Below are 19,436 nucleotides of genomic sequence, written 5' to 3'. Positions count from 1 at the left end.
TTATAATATAACTGCGCCACTAACAAAAATATGTATAAATCAAAATTGTTTTTCGATTAACAACTAACAAATATTTGAACATAATATGTAAACGAGATTTTTTCTCGCATAATTTGATCCTTACTCTTTTACGTTTTAGAAATATCTGTTTTAGAACAGGTATCCATATAATTTTATATTTGTGACAATTGACAATTCAAAACCGATTACTAGTCTGCCTTCAAAAGGAATTATTAGAACATTAATATTTGTTGATATCAAATAGTCTATTTCTATGTATTAGTGTTTGTTTTTGTAGCAGTCCAGTGTTTCTGTTATTCCGTGTTTGTTTTTTGTTGTTGATGTGATTCCCTCGGTTTTGATTTGTGACCCAGATTTGTTTATTCCTAATCGATTCAAGAATATTGTACAGCGGTATACTACTGTTGCCGTTATTTATAATATCAGTTTAAGATGTGATATGATTGACAATAAGACAAATATCAGACGAAAGATCATTTATAGAAAACATTGAAAAAAAGAAGAAGTTATCAGAACTTTCAATAATTAGCACAAATTCGAATTACGTTGTAAAATAAAACATCCCATAGATAAACAGACTGTTCAAATACCAAAAATATTTAACTCACACTTCAATTTAAGCTTTTGACATGCATAAACAAATAAACAGAATATCATTTGAAAAAAACCAATTCGACTACTGCCTCCTGGGTTGTGCAAAAGCAAAAACAGAATATACCGGAGTTAACATGTTCAAACTGTTAACCCACCAACTCTCGAACTTATTCAGTATACATAAGTAATTATACAAATGAGCAAGACGCCTTGACGAAAGACACAGTGTTAATGTGTTTTTTCTTTCTAATAGAAATAAAATGCACCAAAAAATTCCGTATGCACATGATTTAAAAATATATTCTAAGAAGCAAATTAAAAACCATCGCAATATGTTTGTAAACAACATCACGATGAAAATAAATTAAAGTATCGGTTTCAAATTCTGTGAAATCAAAAAAATGTCCTGTATAGACTTTATAGAGAAATTTAGACCTTGTTCTGGATTCAATGAACTTTTTTTTAGGATAAACTCTTTGTAGGCTGTACTGTCGCAATTGCTTTCCTTTTAACATCCTTCTTTGAAAGGAAGCAAAACGCTCTTTTTATCCGGAAACATAAAATACATTTGTTAACAAGCAGATTATACTGGTCTCTTGAGGCTAATAACTGTAGAAATTAAATATAAATAACAGCGTTGTCAAAAAGGTGTTGGTGGCACTTTTGAATTGAATTATAATAAGCGCAACAAGTTCTTACATGTACTTTGGAAGGCGCCATTATAAATTAAGCGCCGATATTTAAACTACTCCTTCGGTTTAAATTAGAAAACCCTCATTCTATATATTGTTAAAAAGATAAGAACATCGTTATTTTATAAAGACTTCTTCACACGAGGCGTGCATGGCAAGTTGCAAGTAAGTTCAACTAGAAATTTTCATCTCCTCTTTTAACTTCACATTATTCTAAACAAAACACAAATATTTATAATAAAATATATCACAGACAGTAAGTCTAATCACATTTACAGACTCGTAGACTATTTCTCGTACTCATCTGTTTCAACTTCTTTCAATATAGAAAGATGAGCATATTTTAACCATTCAAGTTTATGTACTACAAACTACCTGAAATATTCTTATATGTCACTCATCATCGTTTGGAATTGTAATCCAGTATTTAGGATCGGTTTTGGTATCTCTACTTCTCGTTGATTGTTTTATCTTTGATTTCGTATTTGCATCTGTAAAAAACTCCATGTCTAATTTTCCTTCGTATTCTCTCGTCCCATCGAATATTTCCGGTTCCTTATTCCTATTACGACGACGCGAACGCTTCTTTCCGGTTCCTGTCGCAGAGTCTTTCGTCAACGGTAACAATGTGTTTCCTCTTCCATCCGGTGTTGCCATAAGAGCCGGATTAAGCATATCACTTGCTAAAAGTTCTGTTTTACTGCCCGAGTTCATTGCTTGCCAGTTTTGAGAGTGCGAAATATCCGCTGAGCCTTCTTTGCCATCATCTGCTGGCCGAACCGCTTTGGCAACCTTCTTGTGATATACTACAAACACTATAATTATCACAATGATAATCAGCAGGGAAACAACTGCAAGGATAATGATAACCATCTTCAAATTACCTGAGTCATCATCCACTGATTTACCTACTGGAGGAGGTGTTGCCGATGTACCGTTGCCAAGGGTGACCAAAAGTGTAGCATCATCGAAAAGTTGTTTGACTGAATCTTCTGTTGCCTAAAAACAGAAAGCCACATATGTCCAGTTTATAAAGTCCCATTAGGAAAAATGAAGAATTGGAAGAAATAAAAACTTAACTTCAGTAGAAAATGAAATGCGGGTCGCTGGTGACATGCTTAATAACAAATATGTATGTGTCCCAGATCTTGTTTATGTCGTGTTTTGTCGACTTTTAAGGTGTTTTTTTTTTCTTTCTTTTGACAATTGTGTTTTCTCTCCTTCTTCCACTCAAGATTCTATATAACCCTTTATATCTTTTGTTTTTTTCTGTACTTTTAAAAGAAGTTATCATTTAGACAAAAATGTTAATTTGAAAGAACCGACCAGAATGAATCAATATTACTATTAAATAATATGCTAATAATTTCAGATAACAATTACTTTGACATATTGAAAAACAATAATAGTATGAGTTAAAGGTAAAATGATGTAACATGTGTCATTAAAGTCAATAACCCATGGAATGCATACAGGTTTATATCATTTTTGATTTGAGAATAAAATTACAATTTTATATCATTTTTGATTTAAGAAAAATATCACAATTTTATATCATTTTTTATTTGAGAATTATCACAATTTTATATCACAAATTTTGATTTGAGAAAAATATTACAATTTTGACACTTAATGTGAAGAAACAGTAAAAAAGCTATGTGACATACATTGTTAACCTTTTGCATACAAACATAGGCAGATAATGCATAACTGAAAATCGCAAAAAACTATCTCTTTCATTTTTTAAAATGTTACTGATTTAACTCATTCAAAATAGCACATAAATCGGTGAAAAACATGCATACGTTTTCTTAAAATAATCAAAATTCTAAACTCAAATCGATTTAAAAAAAAACTATATGTTGTTGTTAATACATACATTTCTATTTTGCAGTATTGACCGACTTATTTTTTTATGCATTAACCTATTTGTTCATGTTGTTACCTTGATGGAAGTGAAAAAGTAAAAACAAACAATTTAAAAAATACACGTTCTATAAACTTCAACGAGTGGCGTTGAGATTAGTTCAAAGTTTTGTGGTATTTTTAACGTAAAACTCCACTTTGAATTATGTAAACCATCAAAAGAGGGCGATGTTCATATTATTATTTCATAGAATTTAAACAGAATTTTTCACACCAATATCAATTATTTTTTAAAGAAAAATCTATTGATTTGGAATTTAATGGGTTTTTTTTAGAAAGTTTTTCGCCGATTTTATGCGCTTTCTATACATATTGGAACTTACTTTGAAAGACGTTTCGATATAAAAGAGAAAATATGCATTATTTTTCGATTCTAAGTTATAATTCAAAGAGCCGAAGTTTGACCTCAACAATTGAACATCATATATCACACTCACACTTTAGACAATATTCATATCAAAAGTAAAATAATCGACTATAAATACCTTTATAATAAGTACACCAGCATCTAAAACATTCAAATTCTGAGTTATTTCCCCTGTCCTGCTGTCTATTGAGAATGCACTCGCATATTGATATGGCACTTGAAAAGTAAATATACTGCATTTAATATTTTAAAACTACATGTATATGTGAAATAGAATAAGAAGCATTTAAATCATAGAGAAAATATTTGACAGGATGATTGGATAGGAAGTTTCACGAATTTTGCCCGAATTTCATTGGCGTGATGATCGCAGCTAGAACAATTATGTGATTTAAAAAAAATCAAAATTTTGACACATACATAAAATTAAAATCCTTTTCAATGTCATATTGCATTGCTATTGAAGAAAGTTTTGAAACTATATTGCAAGTATGAAAAAGTTTAGATTTAACTTCAATTTGGCCTTTTAAACATTTTTTGATTCGAGCGTCACTGATGGATAAATAAAGGCAACAGTAGTATACCGCTGTTCGAAACTCATAAATCGATTGAGAAAAAAAACGAAACAAATACGGGTTACAAACTAAAACTGAGAGAAACGCATCAACTATTAGAGGAGAACAACGACACAACAGGAACACAACATTGAAATGTTACACACACAAAACGAACTATAATATAACAATGGCCATTTTCCTGACTTGGTACAGGACATTGTAAGTCCAAAGCCATTCGTTATTTCTTAGGTGTTCATAAATTCGCTCCGAAAGTTGCTACAAATGGTGATGTTGGGTGGCTGCCTTGTAAAGAAAGACACTGGTACAATATGATTAGACTATGGAACAAGCTTATTCAAATGGACGATTCACGCGTATGTAAACAGGTTTTCAACTGGGACCTTGAACGGTGTTTGAACAATTGGTCATCAGATATTAAACTTATTTTGTCACACATTGACTTGGAAGATTATTTCCACCAAAAACAAACTTGCGATATTTCTCTTGTAAAAGACAGACTTTTCATGTTGTGTTCCACTGAATGGGAAAACTCTATTACAAACTTTCCGAAATTGCGGACATATAAAACATTCAAATCAGAATATAAATGTGAAACATATGTTGGACTGAACCTCTCTCGTTCTGAACGTTCTATACTGGCACAATTTAGATGCGGCATACTTCCCTTGAGGATCGAAACCGGACGGTTTGTCGGAGAAGCAGAAGTTGATCGCATTTGCAAAATGTGTGACTCATGTGATGTTGAAAATGAACGCCACTTCCTGATGGACTGTGTCTTTTACCGAGATTTAAGAAATCAACTTATATTGGATATAGAACACTCTTTTGAAAACCTTTCTAATGATGAACAATTTAAACTTCTTATCTGCAATTATCCTAGAAAAACTGCTAAATTTTTGAACAATGCATTTAATAAAAGAAAAAACTTTTTGTATAGGAACAATCAAACATAAATTCTAACTTTGTCCGCTGTTAAATGATTACTATTTTTTTATGTATAAATGTTTAAAGTGACTTATAGGTCCAAAGGGCCGGGTGTTGATACATGTAATTACAACTGCTTATTGAAATATTGTATATTGTCATAAAACACATGTCACTATAATAAATAATTTGGTATTGGTATTGGTATTGTAAGAAAAAAATGGTGGTTTGAACCTGGTTTTGTGGCATGCCAAACCTCTCGCTTTTATGGCAATGTTAAATATAACATTAAAATGACACATGAGTCTTTTGAAGACAAAACGCGCGTCTGGCGTATATATAAAATTTCAATCCTGGTATGTATGATGAGTTTATTTTCAATCCAAAGATTCTTTTAGAAACTTGATCATTAATTCCAATTGGACTTTTTCTAATCTCTTATTAATATATAACTATTCATTCTTGAAAAAAATATCACTTCAAATTTGACAAAATCTTTTGAAGTTGTAGAGTTTATCAATTTAACTTTTCCAGATAAACGTCAGAACTATATTTTTAAAACCTCTACCTTCGACATTGTGTTTCAATAGACTAAACACAAACTCAGGAAAAGATAACTCTGTGATTTGTAAAATAGCGTAATTAGGAAGTTTTTAGTTGTTTCTTATCTTGCCTGTCCACATACATAAACCAAAATTGAATTAATGTAAGAGAAATAAGATGAAAATTGTATAAATTGTGTTCTATCAAATTCAAATAAACTCATCATAAACTCCAGGATTTAAATTTGAATTTACTCCAGACGCGCGTTTCGTCTACAAAAGACTCATCAGTGAGGCTCGAATCCAAAAAAAAAAGAAAAAGAAAAAAAAAGGCCAAATAAAGTACGGTGTTGAAGAGCATTGAGGACCGAAATTCCATTAAAGTTTTGCCAAATACAGCTACAACTACAATTTATTTATATGATGCTGTCATGCTTAATTCAAATGAATCATACGATTTTATTTAATAAATCATCCTAAGATTGATTTTATAAAATTTGATCACAGAGAAGATTAAGATGGAAAATATTACACTAGTTATACCTGGCTCCAACGTGTAGACGATCGAATTGTTGAATGTATCTGGATCCTTTGCAAACACTTCCATTGGTTTGATTCCTAGAACTCCCTAAAATGAAAATATTCCATGATATTGTAAAAGCAACGTTGAAAGAAGAAGAAGCGGTGTGTTTCCAGACTTTTTTGCCTTGCCACCTTTTGATCAATTCAACATATTTCAAACGAAACGCTTTCTATTCATTTTACACTTTTCATCACAAATAAGATTCCCTATTCTAAAGTTACCAGACATACATGCATATCATTGAAGTACTGGAATATTCAAATTACCATTACTCTTTATTTTGGGTCTACTATAAAAGAAAATAAGCATAATACTTATACTGCTCAAGAGGAAAGTACACGGCTAGGGTAATACGGTACAAACTCACTCTGTATCCAACCTGTGTGTTTGTTCTGTATTGAGCCTTCTGGCATGGTGGCACACACATACTGAACATTGGTTTCTGGTCGTCCACATCTATAATGCTTATATTTAAAGTCGTCCAAGACTTTAAATTCGTGGTATCCTATTTCAAAAGAAATATATCCAGCTATGTTGCTAATTCATTCTACTATTTAAGTCATTTTATAAATACAGGTGTTAAACATAAGCTCATCCAAAACAAATAGCGTATCCGGATAGCATACATCTATTATACATTCAGCTTAATGTATTGCTGACTTTTTATCTAGTATATGTCTTGTATGTTTTTTTCTTGTAACTATACATATTAAAGCGCCAACTTTAAAAGGCAGCATTCAAAAAGCGTATTTACACGGTCATAAAAAAGTGAAGAAGTTGTTTTCTCTCTATTTCATAAAGTCCTTTAGAATTGATACAAAATAAGGAGATGTGGTATAATTGCCAATGAGACAACCATTCACCAAAGTTCAAATGGAGAGTGTGTTAGCAATTATATGCAACCGTACATCCTTCAACAATAAGAAAAGTTATACCGTGTGGTCGGCTATTAAAAATCCTGACATGACTTTGAAATATGAAACAATTTGATTGATAAAAACAACGGCCTAATTCATAACAAAACAACCGTTACGCAAAACAAATTTGACAGACATGAACAATGGTGTATTCTCTTGTGTGCTTGATATTCATATGATGAAGACATAATCTTTCAATCAGTTTAATTGAGGTCTATGGCTAGCATGTCAGTAACTGCTAGTTGTCCTTTGGTAATGTATGTATCATTGTCATTTTGTCTAGTTTCTTTTATTACCTTTTCTGACATAGGACTCGGACTTCTTTTAAACTAAGTTTTTCTGTGCGTATTGATGTGTGTTTTTCTTCTACTTTGGCTAGATGTATAGGGTGGGGGTAAGATCTAAAAAAAACATGTTTAACCCGTGCGGGATGTTCTCGCTGCACTGAAGATGCAACGATGGCCTTCGGCTCTTGTCTGCTCAAGATCGGGTTGTTGTCTCTTTCACACATTCCCCATGTAAATTCTTAATTTTATCTCTTGTCAGTTTTTGTTGTTTACAGTGCTAATATTTTAAAGTGTTCAAGTACTGCATACTTATGACGCTTTTCTTTGTTGATGTGAGTTTATTAGTATGTTGAAGAATTTAAACATTATTTAGTATCAAATACTAGTTGAAAATGTTGTCTTGATTTCAGGTTTTTAATAGTTTACCTCTGCTGTTAAATTCAGCATAAAATAGGTTGGTTTTCCTCTTCTATACAAATCGTCAAAATCAATGGAGTTCTTCAAGGTGACAAGTCCGCTTGATGAAAATTTTATTTGAAAATAGTCCCTGCCATCAACACTCTGAATAATACAATTTTTAATAATTCACATATACAGAAATGCTTTCAAAAACTTATGATTTGATATCACATAAGCAACACGACGGGTGTCACATGTGTAGCAGGATCTGTTTACCCTTCCGGAGCACCTGAGGTCACCCCTAGTTTTTAGTGGGGTTCGAGTTGTTTATTCTTTGATTTTATATGTTGTGTCATGTGTACTATTGTTTGTCTGTTTGTCTTTTTCATTTTAAGCCATGGCGTTGTCAGTTTGTTTTAGATTTATGAGTTTGACCGTCCCTTTGGTATCTTTCGTCCCTCTTTTATGAACATCATGCTTATCGAAAAGAACTGTCGACTTGTCTGATGTAAAATTTTAAAAGCACATAAACATTTATATAGCATGTAATCTCTCTTTTTTTGTAGTAGGGGTTTAGACAAGCGTTTGGTTATTAAATTCAACTTTTATGACACTTCATGACTATTTTTATTCACAATCCCCACCTCTAATACCTTCTTGATATGTTCGTCCTCATTTTGACAATATCATACATGTCTTTTATTATAATCTTCATCAGGTAAGCTTTGACACAAAATGGTCAGAAAGCAACACAATTTTTTTTTGCCAGAAACAAATATGAAGCGAAGTCGAATCCTAAAATTGTTAGTATAAATGTTAAATCAAACACAACGGAACAGAACGTGCACAACTTGTAAAACTAAAATGTCCGTTTGACCTCCCCCCCCCCAAAAAAAAATAAAAAAAATAAAATAGCAACATTGCACAAAATCTATTATTAAAGTCATAAAAAAACTCAAATTAAAAAAAATAATGCATATGTTTTTTGATAACTCAATAGATAGTTTTCATTTTAAAACTTATGTACATATACTTTTTCCAGGAAGCAATTTCTGAATGCAAAGTGACCTCAGTGTGACCCATCTCGTAAAAATCTCGTGCTCGCAATACGCATGGATGTCCTTAAAGTAAACTATCATCTGATTGTACATGTTAAACACGTACTCAATAGCCATGCTTTTTTGTTGATTGTTGACAAACAGGTGACAATCGTTAAACTTCGGCTTCAAAACACGAACTTTAATTACCTGCCATATTTTTACAACAATACTGACCGATTGAAAAAAAATGACGATTATACGAAATTTATGCAAAATAAATGATAAAATCGTGCACAGAAGACTGAGTGTATGCTGTTTGTATGCATTAGTTCAAGAATTGAGTTAACAATATTTTTTTAGCGGTCACTCGTTTCATATGACTTTAATTCTAGAAAAAAATAAAAAGAGATAAAGACCTACCGGCTGTACTTTATACTGTTCTATATAATAATTAAAGCCGCCATTTCTAAGAACATCCTTATCGACGACATGGTTCGGAACAGTAAATATGGTTGTCCCATTTGTTTTATCCTAAAAAGAAGTTCAGACATTATAATCGACTATCATGCGATCATGTATTTGAAATAAAATTATTTTAAAACTTTGCTATTTTGAATAGCCATTCTCTCCCAACTGACAGGTTCTTCTACAACTATGGATTGGCAGCTGAAGCACGCCTCCGGGTGTGGGAGTTTCTCGCTGTATTGCAGACCAATTGGTACATGGCATTCGGCTGTTATCTGCTCAATGTCGGGTTATTGTCTCTTTGACTCATTCCCCATTTCCATTCTCAATTTTATTTATGTTCTATTTTGTCATCCCTTTTACATTGTGAGCAAACGAATCCACGTTGATATATCGGCATCATATAAATTTACTCATGTACAATCTTTACTCATATACAATCTTTATGTGTATTATTATCCATCTTACTTCTGACATGTTCTTCGTCATTTAACTGGCTATACATTTTGAAAGAATGTACGAGAAATAGCAGATAATTTTCCAATGGGAACAGAGCTTATGGTATAGTTATTTGAATTTTCCACTATCCGTCCAGTTGTCATTTTCATGTTTTTTTCTGCAGGTACATGGACAAACTGTTTTACAGTTTGTTCGTATGTTGTGCATAGTGTCATTGCCACTGGTTAGAAAGAGCGTTGTGAACTTACCATATAGCCATAATATCACAGTGAAAAGTCTCCACTAGATACACAACATGATAAAACCCTAAATTTTGTATCATGAATGGTCGAGGTCATTGAACACAGCAGCGTTGTTGATGTGTAACAAGTTTTTGTTCCTAGTGTCTTTTTGTTTTCGGGATTTACAAGTACCCGGCCACGTCCACTTGTATTTTTGTCCATCTGATGAGTTAAGCCACTTTCAACTGATTTTTATAGTTCGTTCTTGTGTTTTACTGTTATACCACTGTTCCAGGTAAGGGGAGGGTTGGGATCCTGCTTACATGTTTAACCCCGCAACATTATTTATCGATGTACCTTTCCCAAGTCAGCAGCCTGTAATTCAGTGGTTATCGTTTGTTTATGTGTTACATATTTGTTTTTCTTTAATTTTTTTTTATATAATTAGGCCCTTAGTTTTCTTGTTTGAATTGTTTTACACTGTCATATCGGGGCCTTTTATAGCTGACTATGTGGTATGGGCTTTGTTCATTGTTGAAGGCCATACGGTAACCTATAGTTGTTAATGTCTGTGTCATTTTGGTCTCTTGTGGACAGTTGTCTCATTAGCAATCATATCACATCTTCTTTTTTTATATTGTGTGTGTTGTAATTCAAGTTTAAGTTCTTTCGCTGTTGTACTGTGTTCAATTGACAAAATATATATGCGTATATTTGTATTGCTCAAAATAAAGTTCATACCTCTGTCATAGCATAAGTGTATGGTCTGTCCTTGAAATAAGGTGCAAATTCATTAACTGCACCAACTAAAACTGCTATCTGAAGAGAAAAAAAAAACAATTAAAAGTTATTAATGAGAGATGATTTTTATAAAATATTTTTTACCTGACCTTGATAATTTAAAAGGTTTTAGGAGGTCAAATCAGAAAACATAAGGCATTATATTTAAATAACACATAGTTGAGAGGGTTATGAGGTAGATTGTTATCCCAAGAAAACTTTGGCTGAGTCAATTTCGAGGATAGATGTCGTTTTTTTTTTCGAGAGGTAGCTAATCTCCCTCTCAGCTATGTGTTCTTTAATTGTTCTGTCGTTATTGTCATTTAAATTATAAAGTGAAAGTAATTAAATTAATATGACTTACTATATACTAGTACATAAAAATGTTAAAGTCAGGCAAACGTAACAAGTTAGTTTTTATATTTATGACTATGAAAAAGGTCCAAGGTCGAATGGTAGATTTTAGCATTGGTTTTTAAATTTTACAGCAAATCATTTTCAAATTGTCGAGTTTCTACTGTGTGAGAGGGTTACAATAAAAAAAGGAACCCCTTAATCAATTGTAAGTAAAAAATTGTCTACCTCGTATTGTTATTAACCAATCAAAATCTGGCATAATAAAGTAAAATGGCAGTGTTAAATAATATTTCCGACTATCTTTATTATTATTTGTGATTTAAATTCAATGTATTCAATGATTATTCTTCCTATTGTGTTGTTTTTCTACGAAAATCAGCAACATTTCATTTACCTCTCTCTCATCAAATACTCCACACTTGAAATTTAGTTGTATAGAGCTTATTTGTGTCTGAAAAAAAATATATTCAACATTAAAATATATTTCGATACAATGATTACTGCCTTTGACTGGAAAATAGAAAAGAGAGAAAGAATAAAAAAGTATACAACCGGTACTGACATTTGTTACATTTCCATTATTTCTCCTTTGACTAAACGCAAAATTATTTCTTGTAAAATTTATACCGACATACTTGAATGTTTCATATTTTTCTTTTTATGGCCTATTATAGCCGACCATACAGTATGGGTGTTCTCTTTTTTGAAAGTCGTGCCTATAATTGCTTACATCCACTAACTTTGAACTCTAGTGAATAGTTGTCTCATAAGCAACCATACCACATCATTTTAATATACTACAAACATGACGAATATAATTAATTGAGAATGGAAATGGGGAATGTGTCAAAGAGACAGCAACCCATCTAGAGAGCAGAAAACAGCCGTATTGGTCTCCAACACTGCGAGATTTTCTCACACCCGGAGGCGTGCTTCAGCTAAACTCTTAACAAAAAAGTGTCTAGTTCAGTAATAATGAACGCCAAACTCAACTCCGAAATATATTAATGAACTCAAATATTAAAAAGAAATCGTACAAGACTTACAAAGGTCTAGATGCTCCTGACTTTGAACAGGCACACAATGCGGCGGGGTTATACATATTTTGCGTGATCTCAACCCTGCCCTTATACCTTTAACAATGCAATGTAGAACACAAACACTTAGCTACACGCACAGTAAAACTCAGTTTTAAAGTCCGATGTCAGAATAGATAACTAAAGAAACTAATTAAGCAAAATGACTACTAGCAGTTACTGACATGCCGGCTCCAGACCTGAATAAAACTGATTAAAAAAGTATGTCTTCATCAGATGAAAATCAAGCACAATCCCTCAGGTAAAGGTTAAGTATCATACCATCGTAAAATATATGAAAAGTACATAACCCGTATCATGCCAACAACTGGTTTTAGCATAAATGTGTTTATTACCAATACAAAGATGCTATAAGTGAATCAATATTAAAGCCAAAATAAAATTATATTAATAATTTAGATATAAGAAAGTGTGGTGCAAATGAGACAGCTCTTCATCTAAGTCACAATTTTTGAAATAAAGTTAACCATTATAGGTCAAAGTATGGTCTTCAACACGGAGCCTTGGCTCACACCGAACAGCAAGATATAAACGGCTTAAAAAATGACTAGACTAAGTGTAAAACCATTCAAACAGGAGAAACCAACGGTCTAATATGTATAGAAAAAACGATGCCATACCTAATCACCTGACAACAGTTCGTAACTATGTCCCATCATAATCAGTCTGTTTTAAGCTTTGGGTTAGCTTTTGAGGTGAATGTATACATTTTTATGCTTTGTAAAGAATATTATCATAAAAGATTTGATGTGAAATAGATGAACGTATAAGATTTCTGCATGTTGATTTATATTCACGAATGGTGTCCTTGTACCGATGATATAAACCTTTTGAAAAAGTGAATGAATAGCGTTGGTGCAATGAATTATTCAAAGATTGTGTTACAGAGTTATGACTGCAAACTTACTGTAATATATTTATAAAAACCCTCCAAGTCCAGTTCCTTTACAACATAAAACGATAAAACGTTGGTTTCATTATTCTCCGTTAGGTTGAAAAATGTGCGTACATAATCTCTTTGGCGTTTTTGAAGAGCTCTACCATTTATTTGTTTAACTTCCAAACTCCAACTGTCCGATGAGTTTAAACTAATATTAAACTGAAGACCTGTATCAATAAAAGTACAATAAAACATTTTTGAAATAAAACAGAAAACAAGAATGTGTTTCAAGTACACGGATGCCCCACTCGCACTATCATTTTCTATGTTCAATGGTCCATGAAATTGTGGTAAAAACTCAAATTTGTCTTTAAAATTAGAAAGATCATATCATCGGGAACATGTGTAATAAGTTTCAAGTTGATTGGACTTCAACTTCATCCAAAACTACCCTGACCAAAAACTTTAACCTGAAGCGGGTCGAACAGATGGATGAACATACGAACGAACGGACGAACGAATGGACCCACAGACCAGAAACATAATGACCCTCTACTATCGTAGGTAGGGCATAACAAGAACGGACATACTACCCAGACAAATGATAAAGTGTCACAAGTTAAACGATACAATGAATGAATAGTGTTTTTGTTTGTTGCTAACCAATAAAGTGGTTGCTTAACCTTTCTGCTAATTTCATAAACATCTTTCTATTTTATTTCTTTGCGTACACCATTTTAAAATGATCGGTTCTTACAATCAATATGTATATCTTCTTAAAGTCTTTTTTCCTGCATAATTAATTGCAAAACAAACGTGGATCGCTTAACTTTGGGTTGCTATCTAAATGACGTTTTCATCGCATCTGTTTTAATTCATTGACACAAATTCACTACATCATTGAAATTTTGTAATTTAATTGTGTATTTACTAAAAACGAACTGTTTTAATCTGTTATAAAGTCTTACATTATATATGCTCGGATATTTATAGCTGTGACTAAACTTTCAAACATACCCGTTTCAGTCTCTTTGAGTCTTATTTGGTAAGGAAGTTTACTAATTGAGTCACTACAACTTGAACTCTTCACTGAAAAAAATAAGATCCAATAGACGAATAAACGAAAAACATAACAGTACCTTTGATTTGTTTTGATAATTACTGATACCATATCACACCAGTGATCGAATAGTAAGATTCTATGGTGGCAGGTGAAGGCCATTTCGCGTTTTCGCCTTTCATATTATATAGGGCGAAAACGCGAAGTCGCGAAGTCGAAAACGCGAAAATTTTCGACCTCGCCTTCGCCTTTTCTCGAATTCGCGTTTTCGACTTCGCGTTTTTGCGTTTTTGACTTCACGATGACGCGTTTTCGCCCTATAGAATATGAAAGGCGAAAACGCGAAATGGCTTTAACTGACCACCATAAGATCCAGAACAGGAAAATTGTAATATGGATTTCTATGGTTCTTTGTTTAAACAATCAAGAGAACCGATCATTTAAAAGTAAACATATTAGTATAAAGTACAAATAAGTTTCAGTGATAAGGCATGTGGTTAAATATCTGATGAACATGCAAAAACATTTTTTAGTTATCATGACGTTTCCATTTAGTTTTAAAAAAAACCCACTTTAAGCTGTTGAAGATATTGGAACGATTGTGTGATCTATTTTATTCATCCTTTTGTTGTCTAAAAGATATCAGGCATCCATTTCCAGAACTGCTATTGATTTATGTAAATACTATAGTCATTTATCAAACTAATTCTTTATGATGTATATTATTACTTAATCTCGCAAGGTCAAAGGCTAACTTCAACCCCTTTTAAAAAAATCACACATGACTACAGAAAAATATCATTTGATTGATTGTTACATCTGCTTTTTAGTCCAGTGACAAATGTTTCAAGTGTATTTAGGATGAGAAATCATTTTTAAAAAAAACAACTGAAAACAACCGCAAGGGTCCTCAAAATTAGATAAATGGGTCTTTATTTAATACACAGAAACTGATGACGAGAACTATAATTTTACACTCAGATGTGTATAATGATGTTTCATCACATATATTTTGGGTTACTGTTTTGTTTGGTCATAATTCTACATAGATCTTGAATTCAAATTTTCCTAATAACAGCAAAATTGATGCAATCAACATTCATACGAGACAACACAAAAACAAGTACAAACATTGTTTGTCCCCTGAAAATACGCTAGTTTTGCAGAAAAGAAAACATAGTTTGTCATAAAGACGATAATCTTCAGTGGCATCGACACATTGGTTGTATAACCCATCCAACTTTACAAAACGGAAAAGCATTGGATCTGTAAGTGTATTATATATATAAGGATTAACTCTATAAGATCTATGAAACACCCAATCAATAAAGGACTTATTTTTAGAATGAATTATCAGATCAAGAGGTTTCCGTTTGAGTCCCTTAAAGAAAATAAATGCCATTCCTATTTTGTTAACATGTAGGGTCTTCATATCGAACATTTTTCTTAAAAATCCGCCACTTCAAACTTATACGATACATGTACCACAAAGACAAGTGCCTGTGATGTACCAATACAAATAAAAAGGTGAAACATTTTCACGTTTACCCACCAACATCTATAGAAGCTAGTCCAGATAATACGATACAGAGTAGTAAAGTCATGTTGGCGTTACCATGTGTCCATGTGCAATACCTGCAAATAAAGGATCACAGATCAGTAAGTTATACAATAGATATAATGATGTCCATTTTCAATTAACATGTACACAATTGTTAGGACCAGTTGAGGCCCACCCCCGGGAGCGGGATTTTCTCGCTGCGATGCAGACACACCGGTGGCCTTCGGCTATTATCTACTGTTTGGTCGGGTTGATGTCTCTTTGTCATATTTCCCATTTCCATTCTCAATTTTATAAATGAAAAAAATAGGGAAAAGTTGAAATCCAGTTAAAAATGTTCGACGCAAAGACATAGCATATCACTCAAATGATATAAAAACTGACCGAAACACTGATCCTTAAAAACAAATTAAAAATCAATAAAACGTATATATATTTTAAAACATCAAATAAACAATGACGAAACACTTCATATGTGCATTGTCACTTTGTAATTTATAGTTTCGTTTGGAATGTATATATGGGATCGAATTTGAACCTAATTAAACATGTTTCTAACATACGAAAGTTTTAATCAGTTGGATATAAATGTTTGTACAATTTCACTTTGGAAAAGTTATTCGATAATAGAATGTTAATACCTGTTATCTTATTTACCAAGCAAATATTTGGTAATGTAAAATCATATAAAAACTCATAATGACACAATAAAAAAAAATGTTGTCGAATGCATAGGTTCTTGGCGACAAAACAATCTTTCAATATATACTGTCATTGACCGCTGTGGGTATTGAACTATGAATTGAACACAATTACATGCTTATTTTTGTAGTACATATAAAAAAGAAGATGTGGTATGATTGCCAATGAGACAACCATGTATGTTTATATTACATAGACCAAACGCGAAAGTAATTATTGAAATTAATTGTCCTGTCCCAAGTACATATAGTCGAAATGAGAATTAACTGTTCTGAGTAAGTATGAAAGAGAGAAAAAAAAAAAAAGTCATAAGAAAGAGTCATAGTTAATATACGAAAATAATGGCATTTTTAGTTATAACTCTAAATTTTCATACAGACTTTAAATATTTAGATACTTCCCCGACATCTGTTATCTATAGCGAAAATATTTTGTTATTATGGTTAAATACCTTCTCATCTTTGGATTAGATTACTAAGGATACGTGGGTAAAATTGATAAGTTAAGAATACGTTATATATGTATGAATCATTTAACAAACAAACAAACAAAAAACACAATCGAGTATGACTCAAGAACAGAAATGACCACTTCGTAAATCTCTGTGTACAAAAGGGGAACATGTCTTATAGACCTAAATGCGGATATTTACAAGCTATAAAATTAAATTCATTTTAGAATGATTAAAACCATCAAAGGAAGACTTGTAGTCTTAGAAACAGAAAAAATATAAAAGAATGTGCCCATAGGACATGGATGCCCCACTCGCACTAACATTTTCAATGTTTAGAGGATTGTGAAATTAGGGCCAAACTTCCTATTTGGCATTAAGATTTAAAAGATCATATTAAAGGGAACATAGATATAGGAGGATGTTGTGTGAGTGCAAATGTGACAACTCTCCATCCAAATAACAATTCATAATAGTACTTAGTTTCAAGATTAATGGACTTTAACTTCATCAAAAATTACATTGACCAAAAACTTAATATTACATGAAGCGGGGCAGACAGGCGAAAGGACTGACGAACGAAAGAACGCACAGACCGAAAAAACACAATGACGAAATAGGCGAAGGTATAAATTATGTAAACCTTAAAAGTTTTCCTCGATGATAAAATTAATTTTCGAATAAACCTATAATCAATATACGTGGGAAATTCTTCAAGACGGCCTGACAAGAAATTTCACGTCTGAATTATAAATAAAACAGACTTACAAATGTATCTATATTAGACAACTAAATACTATAATGAAACATATTAAAACATAACTTCTTAAATTAAGCTTACTTGAATCAATGGACTAAAAAATCTTCTTCAATTTAAGGTTATCCATATTTTACTCAAAACATAGTCAATCCTGAAATCTGTCAATCTATAGTTTACCGTTAACGTGACAACATTGGAACGCGGGACTATTGCCAACACATTTATCCAATTTGACAAATTTTCCTTTCTCTTAAATCCTATTTAAATAGAAATATTTGTATTATTTTATCACATAACATAACGACTACTTCCAAAAAGATAGAGTTCCGTGTCCCAGGTATTTTGTCCATTGATTCCGTCGTTACGGGAAGATAACTTTTAATAAATTGAAGAAATAACGTGTTTTGTCAAGTTAATTATTATAAAATAGACAAAATATTCAGAAAGTCAAATTAAGAATTTTGCAAATGTTATCGTATTTGAATCTCTATGGAAAAAACATACCTATAACCGTAGTCTTAAAGAAGGATAGGTAAAAATTAGCCGTACTCGTACCTGGATATATGAAATATCGGTAAAGATAAAGAAATCAATACACTGATAACATCAAGTGGCATGGTTTGATTAAATGGTAAAAATGTTTCAAAAACGTTTAGATAAAGTTTGTTTAAAGTAATAAATATACAAGTACAAGTATTAAGAAATGTATATATATATCTGAAGGGACTTTACTATAATTATTACTAATAAAACAAGTTCAACGTTTATCAGGGAAAACAATGGCATAACAAATTTAGACATTTAAGACCAAACTTATTCAAACTTTACATACCTAGGCCAAAGCTCAGCACCGTATGGTCATCATGAGTGTATCATGTTTTTTTCATATTGATTTGTCTTTTACAAGTTGAAAAAATCAAACATGGTGATATTACACAAACCTGTCTTTAAGATATGACGGACTTGTTCAGGCTTCCACTTAAAATGTTATACAAATAATAGCATACATTTAGAATTATAACTTAGCCGTCAAATGCCATCTGAAAAAAATACTATTATGTGCTTGTTCAAGGTCAAACTATTTAAACCATGTGGTGTTCGTTGTTGTTTTCTTTTGTTTATACATTTTATTGCAAAGTTAGATGTTAGTGATTAATTGGTGTCGTCAGTTATCCTGTTAAATATTTTTAGTAATTATTTTTACCCGATTTAAGTATTATTCTTTATTATTAATCAAATCAATATTATATAACTTATATATTGCCGTTTGAGACAATTTTGATGCTCGCTATAATAATATAAACGCATAATTAGCGAATTTCAAAATTGACTCAACAACACTTATGTATTTAACTAGGAGTTTAATATTAGCTTGACAATAGCTACTACTATAATAATAGTAGACCATTAATACTGACCCTTCCAGAGCACATACATTCGTTCCAGTTTTTAATGAAATTCTAATTTTTCAATATCTAGTTTTTTTCGTGTAGTTTTTGTGGACTTTCGTGTTTTTTTCTGTTGGCCTCGTTTTGGCAATATTATTATCTCTTCATTTTGATCACCCATTGGTATCTGCCCCCCTTTTTTTTAATAGTAAATTATATTGATTGAACCATTGTTTCTTTTCAATTGTTCATCTGTGGACATTTAATTCTACTTTTATCAAGAAAATCTACTAGCCATACATTAAACGTCTCGAATACAATTTCTTCTCACTCTTCTTTTTCCAAGAAATATAGAATCAAACAATTCATCGAAAACAAAAATCCC

General features: G+C 31.9%; 1 protein-coding gene across 1 annotated transcript; it reads right to left on the bottom strand.

Annotated features, from left to right (window-relative positions):
- Nucleotides 1-279: 279 nt before the first annotated feature.
- On the bottom strand, nucleotides 280-17,957 carry LOC134724718 (uncharacterized). The gene is made up of 12 exons (XM_063587905.1): nucleotides 17,745-17,957; nucleotides 15,742-15,824; nucleotides 14,147-14,218; nucleotides 13,157-13,356; nucleotides 11,547-11,603; nucleotides 10,757-10,834; nucleotides 9,291-9,401; nucleotides 7,858-7,992; nucleotides 6,595-6,732; nucleotides 6,188-6,272; nucleotides 3,719-3,816; nucleotides 280-2,306 (listed from the first exon to the last, which is right to left on the bottom strand). The coding sequence occupies exons 2-12, from the start codon at nucleotides 15,791-15,793 to the stop codon at nucleotides 1,701-1,703; spliced, it is 1,632 nt and encodes a 543-aa protein (XP_063443975.1). The 5' UTR covers nucleotides 15,794-15,824; nucleotides 17,745-17,957; the 3' UTR covers nucleotides 280-1,700.
- Nucleotides 17,958-19,436: the final 1,479 nt, after the last annotated feature.

This window comes from Mytilus trossulus, chromosome 7, assembly GCF_036588685.1.
Source record: "Mytilus trossulus isolate FHL-02 chromosome 7, PNRI_Mtr1.1.1.hap1, whole genome shotgun sequence".
In the NCBI taxonomy this organism is placed as follows: domain Eukaryota; kingdom Metazoa; phylum Mollusca; class Bivalvia; order Mytilida; family Mytilidae; genus Mytilus; species Mytilus trossulus.
Note: the sequence above shows the minus strand (reverse complement) of the source record. Positions and strands in the feature narration are given on the sequence as shown.

Bases quoted from the DNA above. Each gene is read 5' to 3' on its own strand.
- LOC134724718 (XM_063587905.1), bottom strand. From the start codon at position 15,793: ATGACTTTACTACTCTGTATCGTATTATCTGGACTAGCTTCTATAGAT. The intron at 14,219-15,741 runs GTGGGTAAACGT...TATTTTTTTCAG, and splicing joins ACTAGCTTCTATAGATGTTG to TGAAGAGTTCAAGTTGTAGT. The intron at 10,835-11,546 runs GTAAATGAAATG...TTTTCTCTTCAG, and splicing joins GAGTATTTGATGAGAGAGAG to ATAGCAGTTTTAGTTGGTGC.